Below are 25,140 nucleotides of genomic sequence, written 5' to 3' on the forward strand. Positions count from 1 at the left end.
GGCAGGAAGGAGGCGTGGGCCGTCTCTTCGTAGTCAGCCCCCTTCTAACCTGCAGCTCCCCACTGTGGCGGGCGGCGCTGGCGGCTGCAGCGCCGCCGCTGACGCCAACCCGTCCAGTGCGGCTTCGTGCACGGCGTGCGTGGTCCACTGCGAGTCCATGCACTTACCCAGCACGCACACAAAGTGCTCGATCTTGGAGCTCGTCTCCGGGAACCTGAACCAGAAGTTCCTGGTGGCCGTCAGGATGAGTGTGTGCAGCACCACGAGATGCGGGAAGTACTTGCTGATCCACAGCACCGCGTTGTCGTAGCAGAACTAGTTGATCAACCGGTACTGGTACTGGTCGAAGCCAACCTGGGCGAGTGTGGGAAGGGCAAAATGAACTGGCGTGGCGGTGATGTCGCATGCCCCTCCCTTGCGGTGACAGAGCTGGCTCAAATGTGGCTTTGGCTGATGATGCCGGTTGTAGTTACTGGCGGAACAGCACCGTACTCAAGATCGTCAACGTTGTGCTTTGCTCTTCAACACACCGGTGTGCTGTACTAGGATATTACACTCTACACTACACTATACACTACACTATAATGTACATTACAATATACCACTACACTATACATTACACTATAATGTACATACAATATACACTACACTATACACTACACTATACATTACACTATAATGTACATTACAATATACACTACACTATACACTACACTATACATTACACTATAATGTACATTACACTATACACTACACTATACACTACACTATACATTACACTCTACATACACTATACACTACACTATACATTACACTATAATGACATTACAATATATACCACTATACACTACACTATACATTACACTATAATGTACATTACACTATACACTACACTATACACTACACTATACCTTACACTATACACTACACTATACATTACACTATAATGTACATTACAATATACACTACACTATACACTACACTATAAATTACACTACACTATACACTACACTATACACTACACTATACACTACACTATACACTACACTACACTATACATTACACTATTCCTCGGGCAATTGCCGGTGGTGCCGAGCCGGCCCGAGGGGGAACCTCACCGTGTGAGCCCTGGGGTTGGCCACGAGCGTCCTCAGGACGGTCTCGTTCCACTCCTTCAGATCCACGTCGAAGCCTCTCGGCACCGGCACGCACAGAATGCGCTCGTTCATGTTCTGGGCGGAGGTGGGGCAAGTGGGTACCACGTGACCATGACGTGACGCCGTGTGGTCTCCTTAACTCAGGTTCACTTTGCGAGATTCCCGGTGTACGGGGGGAGATAACCCATATAGACCCAAGATGTGCTCTCTAGCCAGCGCTATGAGTGAGCTCGCACGTCGAGTTGGAAGCCACGACCCCCTCTGTACCAGGCGAGATAGTTAACATCTCCCGGCCACCGTGATGATGAGACACACGCGAAGTCCAAATATGCAGAAGGGGTAGGGATGGAACCCACATAGACCCAAGATGTGCTCTCTAGCCAGCGCTATGAGTGAGCTCGCACGTCGAGTTGGAACCCACGACCTCCTGCGTACCAGGCGAGGTAGTTAACATCTCCCGGCCACCGTGATGATGAGACACACGCGAAGTACAAATATGCAGAAGGGGTCGGGATGGAACCCACATAGACCCAAGATGTGCTCTCTAGCCAGCGCTATGAGTGAGCTCGCACGTTGGAACCCACGACCCTCCTGCGTACCAGGCAAGGTAGTTAACATCTCCCGGCCACCGTGATGATGAGACACACGCGAAGGTCCAAATATGCAGAAGGGGTAGGGATGGAACCTATGACCTCCTGCGTACCAGGCGAGGTCGTCAACATCTCAGCGATGTTATCCATAGCAAGGTGGCGACATTGATGAATGTGCGTGGGGACTGGTGCGTTGGAACAAAGCACCTGCAGCATCCCGGCAAAGATGCCGATCATGAACATGGGCACAGAGAGCATGTCGCACAACACGTCCCACCAGGGCTGAAGGATCTTGAGGTCCGGGTGACCCTCCAATGAGAAGGAGGAGGTCAGGGCTCCGACGGGAATCATGACTCCGAGCCGAGACTGCACACAAGCAGACACACACACGGACACACACGCAGACACACACACACAGACACACACACACAAGCAGACACACACACGCAGAGACACACACAGAGGCGCACACACATGCAGACACACACACACAGACACACACAAGCATACACACACAAGCAGACATACAAGCAGACACACACATAGGCGCACACACACACACACAAGCAGACACACACAGGCAGACACACTCACACAGACACACACACAAGCAGACACACACAGGCAGACACACTCACACAGACACACACACAAGCAGACACACACAGGCAGACACACACACGCAGACACACACAGGCAGACACACACACACAGACACACACACAAGCAGACACACACAGGCAGACACACACACACAAGCAGATACACACAGGCAGACACACACACAGACACACTCACGCAGACACACACACAAGCAGACACACACAGGCAGACACACACACAAGCAGAGGCGCACATACAAGCAGACACACACACAAGCAGACACACACAGGCAGACACACACAGACACACAGGCAGACACACACAAAGAGGCGCACACACAGACACACACAGAGACACACACACACAAGCAGACACACACACACAAGCAGACACACACAGGCAGACACACACACAGACACACACACAAGCAGACACACACAGGCAGACACACACAAGCAGACACACAGGCAGACACACACACAGAGACACACAAGCAGACACACACACGCAGACACACTCACACAGACACACACAGGCAAGCAGACACACACAGGCAGACACACACAGGCAGACACACACAGGCAGACACACACACACAGACACACAAGCAGACACACACACGCAGACACACACACACAAGCAGACACACACACACAAGCAGACACACACACGCAAGCAGACACACACACGCAGACACACACAAGCAGACACACACACACAGGCAGAACACAGGCAGACACACACACAGACACACACAAGCAGACACACACACAGACACACACAAGCAGACACACACAGGCACACACACACACAGGCAGACACACAGGCAGACACACAAGCGACACACAACAGGCAGACACACACACAGGCAGACACACACACACAAGCAGACGCACACACACACACACAGGCAGACACACACAAGCAGACACACACACGCAGACACACTTACACAGACACACACACAAGCAGACACACACAGGCAGACACACACACAAGCAGACACACAACAGGCACACACACACACACAGGCAGACACACACAGGCAGACACACAAGCAGACACACACACAGGCAGACACACACACAGGCAGACACACACACACAAGCAGACACACACACAAGCATAATCAACGATTTTTGGGTTTAGATCGCGTTTATTTATAAATGTGTCGTAACCCTCCACCACCCGACACGGCCAATCAGTAAAAATGTATCACGTTGACAAAGACAAATAGTTCACTGCTTTAGCCCACCGGTGTGTTGAAGCAACAACATTCACAATTTGAGTACGACGTTTCGCTGGTAATTACAACCAGCATCATCGGGCAATTCGCCAGAATGGTGAGGCTCTCCTGTGTCTCCCGTTCTTATATAGAGCAGCAGCAGGATGACGTCAACATTAACTCATTAACTCATCAGGTGCAAAGATTCAAGGGGGGAGTGATTGTAATTATATACTAGATTAGTAATCAGGCTATTGTTCCGATGCGAGTTGTAGATTAGTAATCATTTGGAATGTGTTTTATTGTGATTATGCTACATTAGTAATCAGTTAGTGGTTGTTTCCCTTATAAGTAATTGTAATGTATCTTATTTAATAATACGCTTCCAGGCCGCACTAAGCCTGTAGCTGTCTGAGCGATTAAAGTTATTTCTGTTTCTCTCAATTTCAATCGATTCTCTAATTAGTCTTTGCCAGTAGTAACTAGTTTTACACAACACTTCCACGTTGTCAAAATCAATTGAGTGTCCCTGTTGGCATGCATGTTCTGCTACTGCCGACAGTTGTGTTTGTGATAGTTTAATATTTCTCTGGTGTTCTTTTAGTCTTACACTAACGTTACGCCCTGTCTGTCCAATATAGCATCTGCCACATACACAATTAATCCGATATACACCTTCTGTTGATAATTTAGGTAATTCGTCTTTAGTGCACGTTACTAGTTGTTGAATTTTGTGTACTGTACCAAATCTTACTGTAATGTTTTGCTTTTGCAAAACACGGGCTAATTTATCAGTTACTCCTGAGATAAATGGTATTTTTATTGTTTTAATAATCTGATCGCTTTCAGCAGTGTTGCTTTGCGATCGTGATTTGGCTTTTAGTGCTCTGTTAATTTGAGCATTATTGTAGCCATTCTGTCTTAGTGCTTATTTAACATGTTTAATCTCTCTCATTACAGTAAGATTTGGTACAGTACACAAAATTCAACAACTAGTAACGTGCACTAAAGACGAATTACCTAAATTATCAACAGAAGGTGTATATCGGATTAATTGTGTATGTGGCAGATGCTATATTGGACAGACAGGGCGTAACGTTAGTGTAAGACTAAAAGAACACCAGAGAAATATTAAACTATCACAAACACAACTGTCGGCAGTAGCAGAACATGCATGCCAACAGGGACACTCAATTGATTTTGACAACGTGGAAGTGTTGTGTAAAACTAGTTACTACTGGCAAAGACTAATTAGAGAATCGATTGAAATTGAGAGAAACAGAAATAACTTTAATCGCTCAGACAGCTACAGGCTTAGTGCGGCCTGGAAGCGTATTATTAAATAAGATACATTACAATTACTTATAAGGGAAACAACCACTAACTGATTACTAATGTAGCATAATCACAATAAAACACATTCCAAATGATTACTAATCTACAACTCGCATCGTAACAATAGCCTGATTACTAATCTAGTATATAATTACAATCACTCCCCCCTTGAATCTTTGCACCTGATGAGTTAATGAGTTAATGATGACGTCATCCTGCTGCTGCTCTATATAAGAACGGGAGACACAGGAGAGCCTCACCATTCTGGCGAATTGCCCGATGATGCTGGTTGTAATTACCAGCGAAACGTCGTACTCAAATTGTGAATGTTGTTGCTTCAACACACCGGTGGGCTAAAGCAGTGAACTATTTGTCTTTGTCAACGTGACACATTTTTTACTGATTGGCCATGTCGGGTGGTGGAGGGTTACGACACATTTATAAATAAACGCGATCTAAACCCAAAAATCGTTGATTATGAGAAACAGCTTGGCGGATAGTGCGATCAGAGTATCCGTTCATCCTGAGGGCCCGATGTACATGTCTTAATTCACCGGCCAGGTGGTGTTGGTCAGAAATGCCATGGGCTCTGTGGTATAGCGTTTTGATGAGAGAATTCTTTTGAGATGGGTGGTGGTGGGAATCCGGTTTCAAGTAGGAATCTGTGTGGGTGGCTTTCCTGTAGACAGAATGTCCCAAGGATCCGTCAGGCCTCCTCTCAAACAGAATATCCAAGAATGGTAGTTTACCGTCTTTCTCCACTTCCATGGTGAATCTGATGGATGGGTGTCTAGAATTGATGTGGTCCAAGAAGTGGTTCAATGCTGGGAGGCCATGTGGCCAGATGACGAAAGTGTCGTCCACATACCTCTTCCACAAGGAAGGACGCAGGGTGGATGTCTGGATGGCGTCTGATTCAAACTTTTCCATGAACATGTTGGCTATAACTGGTGACAAGGGGGAGCCCATAGGGGTACCCTCATTCTGTTTGTAGAAGGTGCTATTCCAGGTAAAATAAGTGTTGGTGAGGCAATGCCTAACCAGCGCAGGTAATAATCTTTAGAAACACACTGATTGCAGTAAAAAAAATTCACAAGAATGAAAGTCACTGTCATGAAAAACAACAAATTATAAATTGCAATTTAAGGCATTGCTACATACCAAGGCTTTGCTCTGCTGTATTAAATTGCACCGCAGAATTGTGAGGATCATATTCTTTCCAAGCTCCTCTTTCCCAGGTAGGTCTCTCTCCCACCAAGACTCGCACAGGTTTATGACCGTGTTTCTTAGGTTAGGGTGAGCATCGGTGAAAAGTGGCAACAGGGCTGTCAACAGGGTGAGAAAAACGGTAGAGTAGATTGGAACTAATTATCACCACAGGAACATATATATCTTGTATTGTTGCCTGATGTAACCACCTGGAAGGCATTTTTTATACAGGGTGACAAAAAAGTCTGGACAAATAGGGTTATTTCATTTATTTTAGCACTGGCATTAAAACATTTAAACAGTTTATTCTTTAAGTTAATATTTATCTATTATCATTATTCATATATATTTGTATTCTTCCTGTGGGTTCACCACAATCCCGTTGTTTACAAAATTCGACCAAGAACCCTGAATGAATTTAGACAAAACGTAATTTAGGAATGGTCAAAGATTACACGTGAATCTAAAAAAGTCCAAAAATAACTTCTACAGAGAATTCATGTGTACATTCATGTTAATGGAAGTCAGTTTGAAAATTGTTAAAATAAGATAACCCATTCAGTCTTGACCTATGGGCCACTCTGTATATTCAGCATAACAATAATTTGTAGGCTCAATTATTAAATAAACTATTGCCAATATTTTGGTAATCTACCCTATACAGTACTTGAAATCAATATATCATCCAGTGCGCATGCATAACATTTCCCAGTGCAACATCAAGAAGTATTTTATTTTGCAGATATTTATGAGATGAACATACTGCAATATTGTTCATTGGGATATGCAGCTCTAAACAGTGAACTGTTATAAATTATCCAAGTCAGAGAAATGTGGCAAATAACTACTTTATGTATCTTGAATGAGATTTTCAGCAGATACTTATTAACTTTTTGTTCTCGTTCTCCTACTATACATACTCACGAACTTTTACTCTTTCCAATTATAAAAAACTGAGAAGTCGTGGAAACAGATATAGTCAATAATTTATCAATTTGTATCAATTATTCATAGACGTCACCCTGCCTCTTTACCATGTAGAATGATAGCCGACTCCAAAATGTCTTCTATCACCTCCGCACTGACAGTTTTCACAGCCACAGATAGCACTGTGGCTACAGCCGTCACAACAGCTACAGTTGACTCCTGGATGCAAACACATAATGATGGGAGCAGGTGTCACATTTTAACCACACAACTCCTAACATCAACAATCAAATAACAAGTGCCATCCATTGTCAGAGTTAATATATCACAGTATTTTTAGTGAACGTGTATAAAACCAGTTGAAATTTTTTTCATGTCTTTGCATGCTTACCACAATCATTCATACTCTTTAAAACGTGTTTTTATCTACAGTACTCAGAATATATGACAAGCAACTATAATTTAATTAAATGTTTTGGGTATATTAATACAGGTAAATCAGACGAATACAGAATTTTTAATTGTCTGGTAGCTCATGGGCTGATGCAGTAAAATTGACAAAACAATGAGCCAGCAAAGCTGAGATTCTTGGTTCAGGTCCAAGATAAAATAAGGCTTGCAAGTATAAGAAGCCTTAATGATCTCAGCCAGACCACCAATGGGTGTAATTTTCTGTTTACAATCATACTGAGATATTTGGTTGATAGGCATTCGATGAATCACGTTAAAATGTACCATGAAAGAGTAAAAGGACAGAATTTAGATGTATAGTACCGATCCCGTGGCTTCTGTCTCCATGTCGTCGTGTTGCGGTGGGTCAGGGTTCCATTGCTCAGCGGGGCAACGCAGCAGGCTCTCAGTGAGTATCTTGCCGATACTCTCAAGTGCATCCTTCAGAGCGCGCAGTGGCAACTCCTCCAGCACTTCCTTCAAGCAGAATGGGTCTGTGCGGCTTTTCTACAAGAAACACCGTGATTATATGACATTTAACTGTTCGGCTGCATTCCCTGAGCAAGTAACGATGTATTGAATAGAATGAAACGAATTCTAACGCTAATGGTATATGTACAACATCATTTGTGCGATCATTATTGTATGTTTTAGAATGGTTTCATGTGATCTGTGCAGTCACTAGAGGCATTATATTTACCAAAATATGAAATAATATCGAATATCAAGGTAAAATTGTAACATTTCACTGAATTGATGCATGTATTCGTGTTCAGGATTCCAAGTAAGGTTCTGGGTAGACGACAGCTTCTTCAGAATGCTGCTGCTAGAGTCCGTACGCACACACCATTACGCGAGCACATCACACACCTGCTTTCTTGTGTTTACACTGGCTACCAGTCAAGTATCAAGTGGATGAAAAGACCCTGCTGCTGACCAAATCTCAGTGGGTTAACCCCACAATATTTGCAGGAATGGATCCATGTTTACACTCCAACGAGGTCCCTGAGATCTTCAAATCGCCTTCTTCTAAGTCCTCCGAGGTCAAGGCTCATTTCCTGAGTGACGTCGTGATTTATTTTATTTTTATACCTACGTGACTTTACCGAAAGAACCAAAGAGTATGGATTCCTGCAGTCACGAAAGCTTCAAATTAAGGTCAATGAAATAATTTAAAAATTTTAATATTTTTTTTTACTTTATTTAAACGGCGTTCTAAGAAAGTTGTTCTTTTTACGCTGTAGATGATTTTGCTGCTATAAAGTGTCCGAATGACGGGGCCACTTTGTTGAGCGGCTATCATTTGTGGTCGCCAGGTCGCTTCTAAAAAACAAGTTCACAGCCTCAGTGGGGCTTTGCCTGGTAGGATGGGGCATGGTTGAGTGTTGTATTTGTAGATTTGAAGCTTTCGTGACTGCAAGGATTCATATTCTTAGGTTTTTTCGGTAAAGTCACGTAGGTAAAAATTTTAAATTAATAAAAGTGATACAGCTATCGTGCTGTGACGGTTCCACCTGAAGACGGAAGCTTGTGTTGCCTCCCAAACGTCGTGATTTTTATTTTATTTTTATTTTACTTTTATTAAATTGAAATTTTTTACCTACGTGACTTTACCGAAAAAAGCTAAGAATATGTAGTATTTGTGTCTGTGTCTGGGTGATTTGTTTATCCGTCTTGTACTTTGTACACCTATCGTGTTTTTTAAAATCCTTTATATTAAGTTCACTTGCTTGCTTAGGACCGTGCAAATCTTTCGGTCGTTTTTTAACCCACTTTCCGTGATCCAATCGAGCTGACATTTTCCACACAGACTCGTTGTGCGTGACAATTAATGGTCGTGAAAAAAATTCCAAAATTTTATACTTTTTAGGACAAAAATATTATATTTAATTACCAATTGCTTAATACTGCAGACAATCATCTGACCCATAGGTGGCAGCCATCTCAAGCCAGAGGATGAGAGGACTCTAGCCGCCACGCATATAAAGGATTTATAGTGAAAAACGTTGTTTTTACGGTTATACTTGTTTTGTCATTGTTGTTGTTGTAACGTTCTTAGCCCGTGCCCCTTACTGGACATCTGTGCATAAAAGAGCTTTGTAGCTCATCGGATTCCTCCCGCAGTTTAAATAAATATTCTGATTAATGATATCTGATGTTGGTTGTCAAGGCCCCCCCTCCTCCCCTCCCAACTCGTAGCTTTGGCCACCGGGGGAGGGGCGGGGTGGGGGGGCAAGGCAGCTCCCCCCCCCCACTTGGCTGCCCCCCACGATCGTCACGTGACCGGTCACCGCATTGCGAATGGCGAGAACCACCCCGTAGCGCCCCCCCTCCCCTCCACCTCATCCCCCACCCCCCACCCCTTCACCCCCATCGCCCCCTCCACTTCTCCCCCTCCATCATCCCCATTTCCCCCTCCACCTACTCCCCCACCAGCCCCCCTCCACCCCCTCCCCCCCCTCCACCCCCCATCTCCCCTCCATCGCCCCCTCCACCACCACCCCCATCCCCCCCATCTCCCCTCCACCACTCCCCCTCCACCCCCCACTCGCCTCCCCCCATCAACCCCTCTACTCCCTCTCCACCCCCCATCTCCCCTCCTCCACCCCCCACCCCTTCACGCCCCCTCCACTTTTCCCCCTCCCCCCTCCATCATCCCCATCCCCCCATCTCCCCCTCCACCCCCCTCTCGCCCCCCCCTCCCACCTTGTTCATGTCGAAGGTCCTGAACATCTGCTCGATGTAGGCGTTGCCCTCCGCCGTGACGCTGCTGATGCCGAAGAACTGCTTGAACTCGTGCAGCGTCAGCTGGCCCGAGGGGCACTCTCGCATGAACTTCTTGTACCACAAGTGGATCTCCACCGAGTGGAGGTCGTCCACCGCGGAGCCGTTCTCGTTCCCCATTGAGCTGCCCTCGGAGGTGCCCTCGGAGGTGCTGATGGTGGTGCTGGTGGTGGTGCTGGTGTTTGTAAGTGGTGTTGATGGTGGTGCTGCTGGTGGTGCTGCTGATGGTGGTGCTGGTGGTGGTGCTGCTGGTGGTGCTGGTGGTGGTGCTGGTGTTGGTGCTGGTGCTGCTGGTGGTGGTGCTGGTGGTGGTGCTGGTGCTGCTGGTGGTGGTGGTAATACGATGACCGCCGAGCTGTTGGTGACTTGGCCGGTGACCCGTGGCGTTATTTCCCACGCGGCGGTCAAAGTTGGCGTGAGGATTTCGACGGTAATAAAACGTCAAAATCCTCTCCCTCTCTCCCCCTCTCTCTCCCACTTTGTTTTACGTTCAGAGGAAACAAGAAGATACTCGGTGTAATCGGCACTTTGCTTCGTTCATCATTTAGTTTTTTTTGTTTTTTTTTTCAATGCTTTGCTTTATGCCTCCCACACTTTTTAAATGAAAGATTTCACAAAAGATTTCACGCTCTGCTCTCCTCCCTCTCTCTCTCTCCCTCTCGCTCTCTCCCCCCTCTTCGGAGGCGATGGTTGTCTTGCCCGACGCCTCGGCCACGATTGCACGGTGCCCGTCCCCACGGAAAGGCTCGCGTCGGCCGCTCGGCGAACTCGAAACTTTGCCAACTCAGAACGAAGTCCCGAGACCACCTCCCACCCCCTCCTCCCCTAGCCGGCGAGTGACTAACACCGACTGACTGTGCTCCCCATGGAGAAATTGTTAGCTTTGTTGAGCTGAGCGGTTTTGTTTGACCACACACACCGCTCTCTATCCAGATCGCGAAATAACTATTTACGAATATATATTAATGTTGTTTTATATATGTTAAAAACAGACAAAACGATTGAATTCCTTCATTCAGACGCTGTCTTTCCGACAGACCTGTTCTTCACCTGAGGACGGCTGCTTGCGTTGTGGCCGAAACGTCATGAGAATTATTTTATTATGTTTTATTTTTATTATTTTATTATTTCTCTTCTACGTGACTTTAACGAAAGAACCAAGAAGATGAATCCCTGCAGGCACGAAAGCTTTAAATCGAAAGTTGTTGTTGTTTGGACGGGCGACGCAAATGAAGCACGTGGCCTTGGTGCCGGTACATGTCACTTGACATTCTGCTGCCGGATCGAGAGACACGTCGGGGCAGGGCATAAATGTTGACGAAGTTTCCCAAACTCAGAGAATTGCCGATTAAAAAAAAAACAATATCGCTCTCCTACATCTTATTTGCCACGTGTCTAAATACATATTTTTTATGATTGTCAATGTAGAAGACGGATATCTTTCTATTTAACATGTTCATACTCGTCAACCCAAAAGGTTTATATATTCTTAGGTTTTTTCGGTAAAGTCACGTAGGTAAAAAATTCAAATTAATAAAAGTAAAATAAAATAAAAATCACGACGTTTCGGAGGCAACACAAGCTTCCGTCTTCAGGTGGAACCGTCACAGCACGATAGCTGTATCAAGTGATACAGCTATCGTGCTGTGACGGTTTTTTATTTTAAATTTTTACCTACGTGACTTTACCGAAAAAACCTAAGAATATGAATCCTTGCAGTCACGAAAGCTTCACATCTAGAACCAAAAGGTTTACCCCGTATTCTTGTATAGGGAAATAGAGTTTTCAGGTCCATACAGCGTACAGCCATTTCAATACGGGCTTTGTAGGATGAACGTTGAGATTTTTAAGGGGCACGGGGTGACCAATAAGGTCTGAATTGGTCTGTAATAAGGTAGGTACTGATAAGAGGTTGACAGGTATGTATGTTTTTCAAATTTAAAAACTTAATAACATTCGAATAAATATCACATTTTATCGATACATCCAATGTGGAGACTCGGAGCTTGATCGTGTCTGGCTCGCACAACTTGTGAATGCCATTCATAAACACATTTTTGTTTTGGCAAGTAATGCGCTGTTTAAATTCCAGTCGAAATAAATAAACCGACCCGCCATAGCCACGAATCCGCTCACGAAACCTGCAAAACTTCGCAAACGTTCAGGTCACATGAGCAATTGTAAATGCTTCCGAATCCGTCAGGGGAGAACGGCAATACATCGTTCGCGAAACCAAAAAACCTTAACACAGGCACACGCGGTACGTTATAATATTTGACATTCGTGGCCGAGTATAACCGCTGTGAATGGCTGTCTCCCCCCCCCACCGCCCGCGCTTGAAAAGGATGTTAAATTAATTAGGCCGCTATACCAGCGAAGGACACTAGCAACGCAAATAATAAAAATAAAAACCAACCGCTAACATCTCGTGTGATTTGTCGGTCACGTTTCACGACGCACGGTAAGTCGTTTTATGTCCTGAAGGAGAGGGCGACCTTCCTGCCTAGTTACTGCCCAGCGCGCCGCAGACTCGGGTTTTGCAGATCTCCGGGAGCACGACCGAAAATAATGATAAATAAAAACCACCGATACTCGCCACTTGGCCTCATGCCCACAGAGGTTTTGGCAAACCGTCGTGCCGATGTCCGCGTTGAGCAAAACTGCAAGGCACATGGACAGGATTCATTCGATCTTGAGGGTGCGACCGGTCGAAATTTACTTGAGGGTGAGGTTACATTTTCTTGCGGTCAGGTTAAAAAAAAGTTAAAATGCACGGGCACAATCGCAAAAACCTTCCGTTGTTCGGATGGCTTCCGTTTACGAGTGGTACGAGCCCACACGCAGGCTTGGTTACAGGCGCTGTGAGGTTAGACGCTGCATGGGTGCAATGCAAATGATGCTCCAATTTACAGGTGGTAAATTAGGGTCTTGCCGTGGAGTGGGAATTAATCTCGGCAAGCGAATTGGTTAGATTTCCAGTCTCGGGAATTTTAAGGTGAAATATCCAGACAGGAACAACTGTGTGGAAATGGTTCCTGCCATAACAATGTGGAATTTTCTTTACTACTTGCTGTCAAACAAGTTAAGCGCCGCCCGGCACATTTAAACCTAACTCAGGAGTTGTAATGCAACGCCCAACTGCTACAAGGCAATATGGTAGAATACTGATAATAATGATGCCGCCATTAATTTAATTGTTAAGAAAATCTCGCAAACCCTATGCTAAAAAAATCCAGGCGTGTATCCGACCAAATCCATTTTGAACCTTTATTCCAAGAAATCGGAATACATGAAAACCCCGCTGAAGAGACGGGTCAGAAACCTACTTGCTGTGCTGTCCACCCTCCACACCCTCGTGGGGGGGGGGTCACAAACCCGGCGTCCCCGAGGAGATGTGGCAGCAAATTCCCGGCGCGTCCCAGCCGGCACGATCGGCCGCACGATTCCGATCAACTCGGCACGCGGGTGCGGACGAGACGACCATATAATTCGGCAACCGAGGGCACAACGACCGACGAGACGGCGGCGTCACCCGTCCGGCGCCGGGTACGCCCGGTTCAGCGTCACCTCCACGCAATCGGCCCCAAGCCGGCACTGCTCAAGCACGAACAGCATCCTCCGGCCGGCGAGAGGCGATGCCGATTCGGTGACCTGCAGCGGCGAAACCCCGGGCGGCACGCTGCCGTGCGCCAGAATCTCCAGCAGCCCGGCACGCTCCTCGGCCAACGGGCACGCGGCCCGGCGGTCCCCGCGGTCCCACACCGGCACGAACGGCACGTCCAGCGCCACCTTGCGGTCCAGCCCCAGCAGCGTCATCACGAAGTAGCCGACGAGATCGCACGCCGGGCGGAAGGCTCCGGCGTCGGGCGCGGCGTCCGCGGGCAGGCTGGCGCGGCGTGCCGGCTGCAGGTTGCAGAGCTCGCGCTGAGCGTCGCGCCGCTCGTGGTCGTAGCGCCGCATCACGGCCTCGGCCGGCAGCTCGCCCAGGCGCAGGTGGTCGGCGAGGACGAGCTGAGAACCGGACCAATCGTTGGTCTCCCACAGGGCCTTGGCGGAGTTAGGCTCGCGCGCCGCGGGACCCCGCGCCGGCAGGATCTCTCGCGACGCGGCCAGCATCGTCCCGCGCTCGGGACCGGCCGTAGTCTCCGCCGACGGCGCGAACAAGTTGGCGACGCTCCCTTCGTTCGCGTTCACCGGGGCGCCGGGCGGCCCGGGCTGTCGATGGTTTCCCACGACGTTGTCGAGCCTCGGCTTCTTCTTCGCGGCGCCGTGACTGGCGACGGCCGCCCGCGGCTCCGTTTTCCTCGAGCGCAGGTTGTAGCTGCGCCACTCGACCACCTGCGCGGAGGTCAGCGGGACGTCGTCCTCGTCCTCCGTCTCATCCTCCGCTTGCGATGGCTGCACCGCCGCCGCCGCCGCCGCCTCCTCCGCCGCCTCCACGCCCCAGAAAGACGCCGAGGGCGACGCGTCGTGCACGCCGTTCTCCTGCCCACCCGCCCCCTCGCTCAGCTCCACGTAGCGCACCTCCGCGATGGTGCCCTGAACCACCAGGCGCTTCTGCTCGCGGTAGTGCAGCCGGGCCACCTCCGAGCGCAGTTCCTCCAGCGGGGTGACGGTGAGCGCCGTCGGCCGTCCCGCGGCGAACTCCGCCAGCGTCGTGGGCAGCGGCGGGAAGACGTAGCACCCGCCCACCGCCGAGCGGGCCAAGAAATCGTCGTCCGCGATGCCGCAGCACCACTGCGCCACCTCGAGCACCGCGGGCTCGGCGGCGTACGGCTTGCCGGCGTGCTGGCCCGAGACGAACACCTGGCTCTCGACGGACGTGGTGAGGTAGGGCCCGCCGAGGCCGTGCCTGACGCGCATCTGCGTGCACACGACGAGCGTGGCGGGCCGCAGGAGGTCGTGCACGTCGGGCTGCGACGTGGCGAAGAGCTGCAGCACGAAGGGCTCCTCGCTGCTGGCGTCCACCGCGTGCACCCAGCGGCACACCCAGAAGTCGTCGCGCGCACGCCACGGGTTCTCCTTCTTGCGGATGCGCTCCTGGCGCCCCACGAACGACACCAGGCCGACCACGTCGCACGCGCGGTCGGCCGGCAGCGAGCCGAGGTCTCGGCGGCGGGTGAAGCAGTAGCGCCCCTCGGGCAGGTGCCAGGCCGGGTCCACGTGGCGCGGGTGCACGACCCGGATGTCGGCGGCCGGGTTTCGCGAGTTCAGGTTGATCTCGAACTTCTTGAACACGGGCAGGCCCAGGTCGTAGACGTCAGGCCAGGTGCGGCACGCGAAGGCGTCCTTCAGCATGTAGTCGCCCAGAACGAGCGCCTGGCCGGGCTGCAGGCAGCGGAACCACTCGGGGCACAGCTCGTTCCACAGGACGGCGGGCACCACGCCCGTGCCGTCGCACACCTCCAGGTAGACGCGGTAGGGCCACGGCCGCAGCCTGTCCACGCGGCCAAAGTGCAGCAGCCGCGACTTGTGCAGCAGCCGCACAACGAGCGGGAGGCCCCTGGCGCCCGACGCGGCGGCCTCCGCGAGGCTCCGGACGGTGGCACGGCGCGCCGGCCGCACCGGCACGTCCTCTGCCGTCGCCTCCTCCCACCGCTGCCCGTGGTAGTCCTCGCTGTTCCACAGGGGCAGGTAGTAGTCGCGCGCCGCTCCCAGGGGCTTGTCCGCGCACGACGCCCCCCGGGCCCAGGGCAGGGCCTCGGCGTCGGCGCCCACCAGCAGGCGGGAGCGCTCCGCCGTCACCTCGGCGTCGGCGATGACGGGGAAACGGACGCCGACCACCAAGCGCTCGGCCGTGCCGACGTCGTAGCGGAGGACGAGCAGCTCGCAGCCCGCCTTCAGCCGGTTCGTGTGCACCAGGTGGATCAGCCGGAGCGCCAGCGAGCACTTGAGCCGGCGCTCGCCGTCCGTCACCGTGACGTCGTAGGCGAAGCTGGGCTGCGGAGGCTGGTGCTCGCCGTGCTCCTGCGGCACCTTTAGATCGCGCAGGTAGCGCTCGACGGCGACCACGGCGACGGACGAGGGCTCCACGTTCACCTCCATGCTCTGCAGGTCGTCGAGCGTCGCGGTCAGGCGCGCCAACGGGGTGGGTTCCAGCGGCGGCAATGACGCGGGGGGTTCGGCGGAGTCGGCCATCGTCGAACGCGACGGCGGCAGTAACCGAAGGGGCGGCTCGGCACTGAAGGGTTCAAGGCGCCGGTGCAGCGTCTGCCGTCTCGCCGAAGTGCCTTGCGCGCCGAGAAGCTTGCGACGTCATCCCCCGCAGCGTTTGCCTGACCAGAGCTGAGGCTGAGAAAAAAAAAAAGAGAATTTGGCCACACGATGCCACTGGTACGTTCCTGAAGGACGACTGAGACTAAAGGTGTCTTCTTGGGGAAGGGCATAAACTGTTGGGAAGTTGAAATATATAACAGGGGTTATTACGCGGGTGGAGTCACACCACAGCCGGTTTACATCGGGGATGAGTTGCTGAAAGACACGACGGCGAATGTCGCGATGACGTAAAGCCAAGCGTTGATTACCATATAAACACATAGGCTTTTGCGACCAATATCATCCATAACAGGTTTTTTTGAAGGTTAGAAATATAAATGTCTTTAAACCCACGTCCACGCGACAAAGCCAAATAGCCAGGTTTGTCACGTAAACAGAACATGCCAATTTGTTACTAGTACATCATACCGGTGTGTTGGAAAACAAAGCCACAACATTTACAGGGTTATGTTTATGGATTTGTTTGATTAGGTTTAGGGGTATGAGTGAGGGTTATGGGTTAGGCTTGGAGTTTCTGGATATGGTTTGGAGTTAGGGCTTAGGGTTTTGGACTTGGGGGTTAGGATGTAGGGTTTAGGGCTAAATTCTGGGTTTGGAATTATGGTTAGGGTTTAGAGTTAGAGGTTAGAGTTAAGGTTTACGGTTACGTGTTATATAGGCTTTTCTTTACCACTAGATCAATGCCTTCGCAATCTATATAGGTTCATCGTGGGGGGTGGTGGGGGGTGGGGTTCTGACCATACTTCACCACGCTGGTCAATGCGTAATGACCATACTTCACCACGCTGGTCAATGCGTAATGACCATACTTCACCACGCTGGTCTATGCGTAATGACCATACTTCACCACGCTGGTCTATGCGTAATGACCATACTTCACCACGCTGGTCAATGAGTAATGACCATACTTCACCACGCTGGTCAATGCGTAATGACCATACTTCACCACGCTGGTTTATGCGTAATGACCATACTTCACCACGCTGGTCTATGCGTAATGACCATACTTCACCACGCTGGTCTATGCGTAATGATCATACTTCACCACGCTAGTCTATGCGTAATGACCATACTTCACCACGCTGGTCTATGCGTAATGACCATACTTCACCACGCTGGTCAATGAGTAATGACCATACTTCACCACGCTGGTCAATGCGTAATGACCATACTTCACCACGCTGGTCTATGCAGGGGTTGGGATGTGGATTCTGACCATACTTCACCACGCTGGTCTGTGCTGGTGTTGGTATGTAGATTGGCCATACTTCACCACACTGGTCAATGCGTAATGACCATACTTCACCGCGCTGGTCTACGCAAGGGGTTGGTTGACATCACTCGCCACTGATGCGAGCCGTGTGTGTGTGTCTGTGTGCTGATAGGGCAGCCACCGCATGCCTAAACAGCTTTTGTTCGGCCGGATCGAGGGGGCTAGACGGGCGCGGCACGGGCTGGAGAAGAGATGGAGTGATGTGGTACAGGAGGACGTGGAGCTGAGTGGACTTGCCGATGACTGGTACCAGCGGTGTCAAGATCGGCCTCAGTGGAGGAGGCTCGTGAAGGACGCTACTGGGCAGTTGGAGGCAGTCGCCCTCCAACAACAACGGAGGGCGGAGGAGCGACGCTCACAACAACGAGCGGAGCGCCGGGTGGCTAAAGCACAGCAAGTTGGCACAGTAGGGGGCACAGGTGGTGCATCAGCCAGTCATCTCGGTCATCTCGGTCAGTCGACCCGTGGCACCTGCTGGGTCTGCCCCGTGACCTCCTGCCAGCGGGCGTTCGACACTTCACTTGGCCTCAAGGTGCACATGGCCTGGCACAAGCGTCGTGGTGACGTCACCGCCACTTAGTGGCGAATGGCGGTTGTTGTTGTTGTTGTTGATAGGGCAAGTCCCGCTTACACACCCAAACCGCACTGCAGCACAATTAGCTACGCTGACGATATCCCTGCCGCTAGGATCAAGCGAGATGCTGTGGGTGTCGTTCACTAACATCGAGTGTAGAGAGAATAGAAGAGAGACACACGCAGCTTTACCCGCCGGTGGTGATGATGGGTCTTGTCCCGTAGGCCGCAACGCATTCGCCTGTCCGGCACGCGTGGCCCCAGGTCGTTACACCACCACCACCACACACGCCAATAAAGTTGTCGTCGTTGTTGTTGTTACGAAAGGAGATGTTAATGTGGAACAACTTAACCGGATTTAAACTCGGCCCGGAATCGCCGCACTAAAAATTGCCGATTTTTTAAAATAAAAATACGCAACGGAGCGAGCGACTTTTCACGGCCACTTAATTGCTTTAATCGTCCTTATATATGTCCTTACACACGTATATAATAAGAAGGTGTTACGTTTAATGAACTTAATAATCGCGGTTCTGTGGGAACTCTGAGGGGATGCTCAAAACCGCGGGGGAAAACGCGCGGCCGCGTCTCGATTCAAACTATCCGAGCGGTGACGTCACCTCTGCCACTAGTGACGTCACGTCACCTCTACCACCCCGTGATGTCATGTCAATACCTCCCCACCGCTCGTGACGTCACGTAATCCCACCACCGACCGCCAGTGACGTCACGTCACGTCCATATCACCCGTGGCGTCATGTCACCCCTCCCACTTCCCGCACGCCGCGGACCAATGGCATTTGAGCTAAATTAATCACTAATGACGTCAGAATCTTTATTGACGATCAAATCGAATATTCATTGATGATCAATACGTCAGAATATTTATTGATTATCAATACATCAAAATCATTATTTATTATTCATACGTCATAATCTGCATTGACGATCAATACGTTATAATCTGTATTGATGATTAATACGGCAGAATCTGCATTGATCAAATACGTCACAATCTGCATTGAATGTCAATATGTTATAATCTGTATTGATGATTAATAGGTCATAATCTGCATTGATTACCAATACGTCATAATCTGCATTGATTACCAATACGTCATAATCTGCATTGATTACCAATACGTCAGAATCTGGATTGATTACCAATACGTCAGAATCTGCATTGCAATAAAAAATTTGTAAACCATATTTTTTACATGCTATGTTTCGGCTTGGCTCTAATTGTCCACGCTCAACTCACGTTGCCTGTAAATCTCCACGGCCACTGACGTTATGGCAAGCTTCGGGCCCACTTCCTGGAGTCGTGGAGTTCTGCCATTACTAGTACGGTTGTGCGCCTTTTGGCGTCATCTGGTCCAACACCATGTGAGACTAGGCTCTAAGGAAAGCTGTCTCGGGTGTGGACCAATCAATTTCAAGGACAGTGCTTATACATTATCAGAGTTATGTTTTTTGTTTGCATTCCGACCGCAGGTATTGTGATCAATGCAAACATGACTCCTTGTAAAAAAAAAGGTGTCAGTTTTGTTGCCAGATAAAAGGGTAAAAAAACTATTATCATATTTTTTCTTCTGGCAAATGAGGTTCCAATGGTGTAAATGCTTACCCCGAGCTCTCATACTCTGATGGTGCATTGTCTTTGAGTTGTGCGCAAATAAGTATAACCCGTAAAAACAAAGTTTTTCACTATAAATCCTTTATATGCGTGGCAGCGAACTTAATATAAAGGATTTAAAAATATATTCGCCTGTGGAGGACGCGGAGATCGATCCCGCGACCTTTGGCATGGGAAGCGAGGGCGCTACCAACTGCGCTACTCCGCCACGGCCTGTGGAGGAGTTACGCTCTGGGCCCTTATACTGTGACATTCAGTCAAAGCGATGAATGAGTTCTATTTTAATATATATACAATATTTTTTTTTTGCCTAAAAAGTGTAACATTTTGGGAATTTTTTTTCACGAACATTAATTGTCTGGCACAACGAGTATGTGTGGAAAATGTCAGCTCGATTGGATCACGGGAAGTGGGTTAAAAAACGACTGAAAGATTTGCACGGTCCTAAGCAAGCAAGCAAGCACGCAAGCACGCAAGCAAGCAAGCAAGCGAACTTAATATAAAGGATTTAAAAATATATACGCCTGTGGAGGACGCAGGGATCGATCCCGCGACCTTTGGCATGGGAAGCGAGGGCGCTACCAACTGCGCTACTCCGCCACGGCCTGTGGAGGGGTTACGCTCTGGGCTCTAACACTCTGACGTTCAGCCAAAGCCATGAATGCGTTCTATTTGAATATATGTAAAAAAAAACATTTTTGCCTAAAAAGTGTTAAATTTTGGGAATTTCTTTTCACGAATAATAATTGTCTGGCACAACGAGTCTGTGTGGAAAATGTCAGCTCGATTGGATCACGGGAAGTGGGTTAAAAAACGACCGAAAGATTTGCACGGTTCTAAGTGTAATGCGGGCGTAAACGGCCCTCCGGAGGTGACGTCATGAGGGGAGGAGTTAGGTCACGTGGGGGGGAGAGGGGTTAAGCTATAGAGGGAGGGGAACCGGAAGAGGAGGGGGAGTGACGGGGGACCAGGAACGAGAGAGGCCACGAAGGGCGAAAGCGGAGTGTGGCGAGATCGCCACGGACACGAGGGAGCGAGGATCGGCACCGTCGGCCAGCGGTGACCGACCCGAAGCAGCGAGGAGGCTGCAGTCAGCAGCGGGGCTGCCTACGGAGTCAGCAGCGGGTCTGCACACGGAGTAGCAGCCAAGAGGGTCTGCATATAGAGTAAGCAGCGGGGATCTGCATAGGGAGTCAGCAGCGAGTCTGCAGGGAGAGGACGGAGGTTACAATAGAGAAAGGAGAGAGTCTGCGGGGAGAGGAAGGAGGCTACAATAGCGATAGCAGCCGGGGGCTACAAATACAGTGTCTATAAGAGAGTGCCGTGTGGGAGAAGACAAGAACCCAATAAAGGACACAAAGTCAGAGAGAAGCGTCTGAGTCCTTTTATTACACTGGAGTCAGAAGTGAAACGGCATGGCGAAACAATTGAGGAAAAAGAATATTCCATCTCCGGCGTCGGCTTCATCTTCCGACGACGACGATCTTCCTCCTGCAGTCGGCTTGACTTCGGCAGAGGAAGAGATCCGTGAGGGTCCGGGTGTCGAGGAGGTTGCCGCGTCGTCGGACCCATCTGCTCCAAAGGACGCAGATTTAAGATGGACCCAGATGGCGGAGCAACTGGTAACTCTCAAAAACGTCATCACACAGTTGTGTGACCTTGTCACGCCAAGGGCGGCGTTGGAAGGTGATGGTGGTGATCGGCAGGAGCCCGGGTCGTCTTCGATGGCGCCGCCATCGGCCACGCGGCGCGAAGACGCCATCTTGGGCGTGGCGCACCACGGAAAGCGGGAAGCCGCCATTTTGGGACCGCCGCGACGGTCGGCCGCCATCTTGTCGACACCGCGTTGCGACGCCTTGTTGAATTTACCACCGGAGGAGTCAGCGGCGGAAGGAAGCAAGCCAAGGAGTCGCAGTCGTCACCTAACAACCGTCAAAGAATTCTCCATCGGTGGCGATGGAGTGCGTTCGCCTGTAGATTTCGGCGGCGGTACGTACAGCGAGATGGACGGACGCTGAGGCACTGGAGGTGCTTCCGACTCTTCTTGATGATGAATCCGTTCGTTTTTTTCGCTCCATAAAAGCTGCGAAGAAGAAGACTCTGCGAGGGGTGTTCGATGAAATGGCGGACGCGTACGAGCCACCGGATGACGCCCATCGCCGATTCGTGCAACGGCAACGCGCACCTGAGGAGTCACCGGTGGCGTATAGGGGCGCCGTGTTGGAACTTGCTATGGCCGCTTACCCGGAGACGGAGCCTGACCTGCTGGAACCTCTCATCCTGGGGAAGATGTTGGAGTTGTCCCGAGATCTTGGCATTCCTATGCCGGCGTGCGGTCATGAAAAGCTCACGTCCCGGGCCGCAGCTAAGTGTCTGGACGCCCAGTTTAATCTCCGCCGCTGGAAACAGGTCACGGCGTGGATGGGTGGTCCTATCGTCGAAGGGGGTGCCGTAGGGTGGGACCCTACAAAGGCCGTGTACGTGCTGGATGGGAGCGGCCAGAAGGAGTTGTCGGCTGCCTCTGCTCCGTGGCCGGCCCAAAGCGGGCGGGGCCGCGGGCCGCGCCGCCGGTGCGGCCGCGTCGGGACGGGGTGCCCGCTGCGCGCCGCACCGACGTCGAGTGCTTCCGCTGCGGGCGTCGGGGCCATTATGCCAGGGACTGCTGGGCCCGTGTTCCGGGTCCGCCCCAGCAGGAGGCCTCGACAGCGGACGCTCCAAAGAAAGATCCTCCAGCACAGGCAAGTCGGTGCGCACCAGACACCCGGCAAGGCCCGACACCTCACTCATCGCCGTTGTTGTGCGACGCGGATGTTGTTACATACGGGAGGCCAGTGTCTGCGCCTTGTCGCTCGATAACGCAGTGGCGTAAGCTGGCTCGGCGGGTTGTCGCGGCCGCTACCGGTTCGTCCACTGTACCTGGGTCGATCCAAGAGGTGGACGTACGCATTTTGGTGGATTCCGGTGCGTCCGCGACCATTATTTCGGATGTGATATTCCATCTTTTGAACATCCCACCGGGGGCCGTTAGGCCGGCTTACGCTTCCTGCATCGCTGCAAACGGGGGTAGTATGGGCATCGTGGGCCAGGTGGACGCTAACATTTCTATCGGGGGAGTCTCGGCCTCGGGCGTTGTGTTAATTTCGAGGTCCCTGGCGGTTAAGATGCCCATTCTAATTCGAATCAATGAAAATTGCATTGAACTACTGGGGGGCCGGAAATTGGCATTTTTACAGTCCGCCTGGGGGCGACCGGCTCCTGTCGCCCAGGTGCAGGCGTTATCGGAAGTTTCGGTTGATATTCCACCTGGCTCGCAGATGCTCATTCCCTTACGATATCGGAAGCCGATTCCGGGTCGGCAGGATGCTTTTGGGATTTTGCTGTCGCCGTCCGCCGCTGTTACGGGCGGATTGGCGCTAGTGGGGGCGCAAACTATTGTCCGTCCAGATCAGCGGCCGTTTTTGCAGGTGCTTAATGCGAGTACTGAAAGCGTGTGTGTGCCGGCTGGTACCGTTGTGGCACATGCCACCACGGCGTTTACGGCTCAGAGTGATCTGCCGGACGGAGGGCTGGTGGGTGGTGTTTCACACGATGGAGGAGTGGATGATCGTTGGATCGCTGAATTGTGTGGGGAAAATTCGGCCCTTTCCGGCGAACAGCGTTGTGCGATTCATAAATTATTATCGAGTTATTCGGATGTGTTTAGCTCCGACGATTTGGACTTGGGACGCACCTCGCTGCTTTATCATCATATCGACACAGGGGACGCTGCACCTATCCGCTTGAACTCGCGTCGGATGAGTCCGGCTGAGCGTGAGCATGTTCGAGGGGCAGTGGATGACATGTTGAAAGCGGATATTATATCTCCGTCTAATAGCCCGTGGGGCGCGCCTGTTGTGTTGGTTAAAAAGAAGGATGGTAAATTGCGATTTTGTGTGGATTTTCGTAAGGTGAATAAAGTGTCGGTGGCAGATACGCATCCCCTGCCGCGTATGGACGATTCTCTTGACGCCTTGTCAGGGGCTAAGTTTTTTTCAACGCTAGATCTCTCTTCGGGCTTCTGGCAGCTCCCCCTTGACGAGCCCTCGCGAGAAAAGACTGCTTTCCGTACGCCGCAGGGGTTATTCCAATTTAACTGTCTTCCGATGGGGTTGAATGCGGCCCCTGCCACTTTTCAGAGGTTGATGGAGTTGGTATTAACGGGGTTGCAGTGGGAGACATGTCTGATTTATTTAGATGATATTATTGTCTTCAGCCGCACATTTGATGAGCATTTACTGCGGTTGGAGGCTGTATTCACCAGAATGCGTTCTGCTAAATTGAAATTCAAGCCAAAGAAATGTCACCTACTGCAACACTCCGTTCGATACTTGGGACATATTGTTAGTGCGGACGGGGTGGCCACGGATCCGGAGAAAACTGCGTGTGTCCGTGATTGGGCAACCCCGGCCACGGTGGGTGATGTGCGTCGGTTTTTGGGGTTCGCCTCGTATTATCGGAGGTTTGTTCCGAATTTTGCTACTATCGCGAGGCCTTTGCATCTCCTTACTGGGAAGGGACACAAATTTGCTTGGGGACCGCCGGAGGAGGCGGCGTTTCGGAGCCTGCGCGATTTACTGGCTACTGCACCGACGTTGGATTATCCGGATTTTGAACATCCTTTCATTCTGGATACGGATGCAAGTGACACTGGTATTGGGGCGGTGTTGTCCCAGTCGAAAGGTGGAGTTGAGCGCGTTGTGGCGTATGGGAGTCGGGTTTTGTCGCCCGCGGAGACCCGCTACTGCGTCACTCGCAGGGAACTTTTGGCCATTGTTTTTTTTCTCCGCCAATTTCGACCGTATCTGTACGGTCGGTCGTTTATTGTCCGCACGGACCATGCGGCCTTGCAGTATGCACTTAAGATGGACCAGCCATCCGGACAATTGGCGAGGTGGCTGGACACGCTGCAAGAATTTTCCTTCCAAATTCATCATCGGAAGGGTGTGCGTCACGCTAATGCGGACGCACTTTCCAGGTTGCCGCAAAAATCCCCTTGCGCGTGTGCGTCGGGGACGCATAGGTGTGGACCGATTCAGCTCCCCCCTCAGCCTGTCACGCTGGCG

The 25,140-nt window shown here is 50.7% G+C and overlaps 1 protein-coding gene and 1 long non-coding RNA gene across 2 annotated transcripts; both read right to left on the minus strand.

The window, feature by feature from the left end:
- Positions 1 to 6,216: 6,216 nt before the first annotated feature.
- Positions 6,217 to 8,081, minus strand: LOC133361813 (uncharacterized). The gene is made up of 3 exons (XR_009757420.1): positions 7,821 to 8,081; positions 7,154 to 7,265; positions 6,217 to 6,235 (listed from the first exon to the last, which is right to left on the minus strand). It is a non-coding gene; the product is annotated as an uncharacterized LOC133361813 (long non-coding RNA).
- A 5,452-nt stretch (positions 8,082 to 13,533) lies between these two features.
- Positions 13,534 to 18,815, minus strand: LOC133361816 (RPA-related protein RADX-like). Its single transcript, XM_061580808.1, has 2 exons — positions 18,595 to 18,815; positions 13,534 to 16,571 (listed from the first exon to the last, which is right to left on the minus strand). The coding sequence occupies exon 2, from the start codon at positions 16,416 to 16,418 to the stop codon at positions 13,809 to 13,811; it is 2,610 nt and encodes an 869-aa protein (XP_061436792.1). The 5' UTR covers positions 16,419 to 16,571; positions 18,595 to 18,815; the 3' UTR covers positions 13,534 to 13,808.
- Between the last annotated feature and the right edge of the window lie 6,325 nt (positions 18,816 to 25,140).

The sequence above is a fragment of the Lethenteron reissneri genome, unplaced genomic scaffold (genome assembly GCF_015708825.2).
Source record: "Lethenteron reissneri isolate LAM-NWPU_2019-01 unplaced genomic scaffold, ASM1570882v1 scaffold_1244, whole genome shotgun sequence".
Lineage (NCBI taxonomy): Eukaryota > Metazoa > Chordata > Hyperoartia > Petromyzontiformes > Petromyzontidae > Lethenteron > Lethenteron reissneri.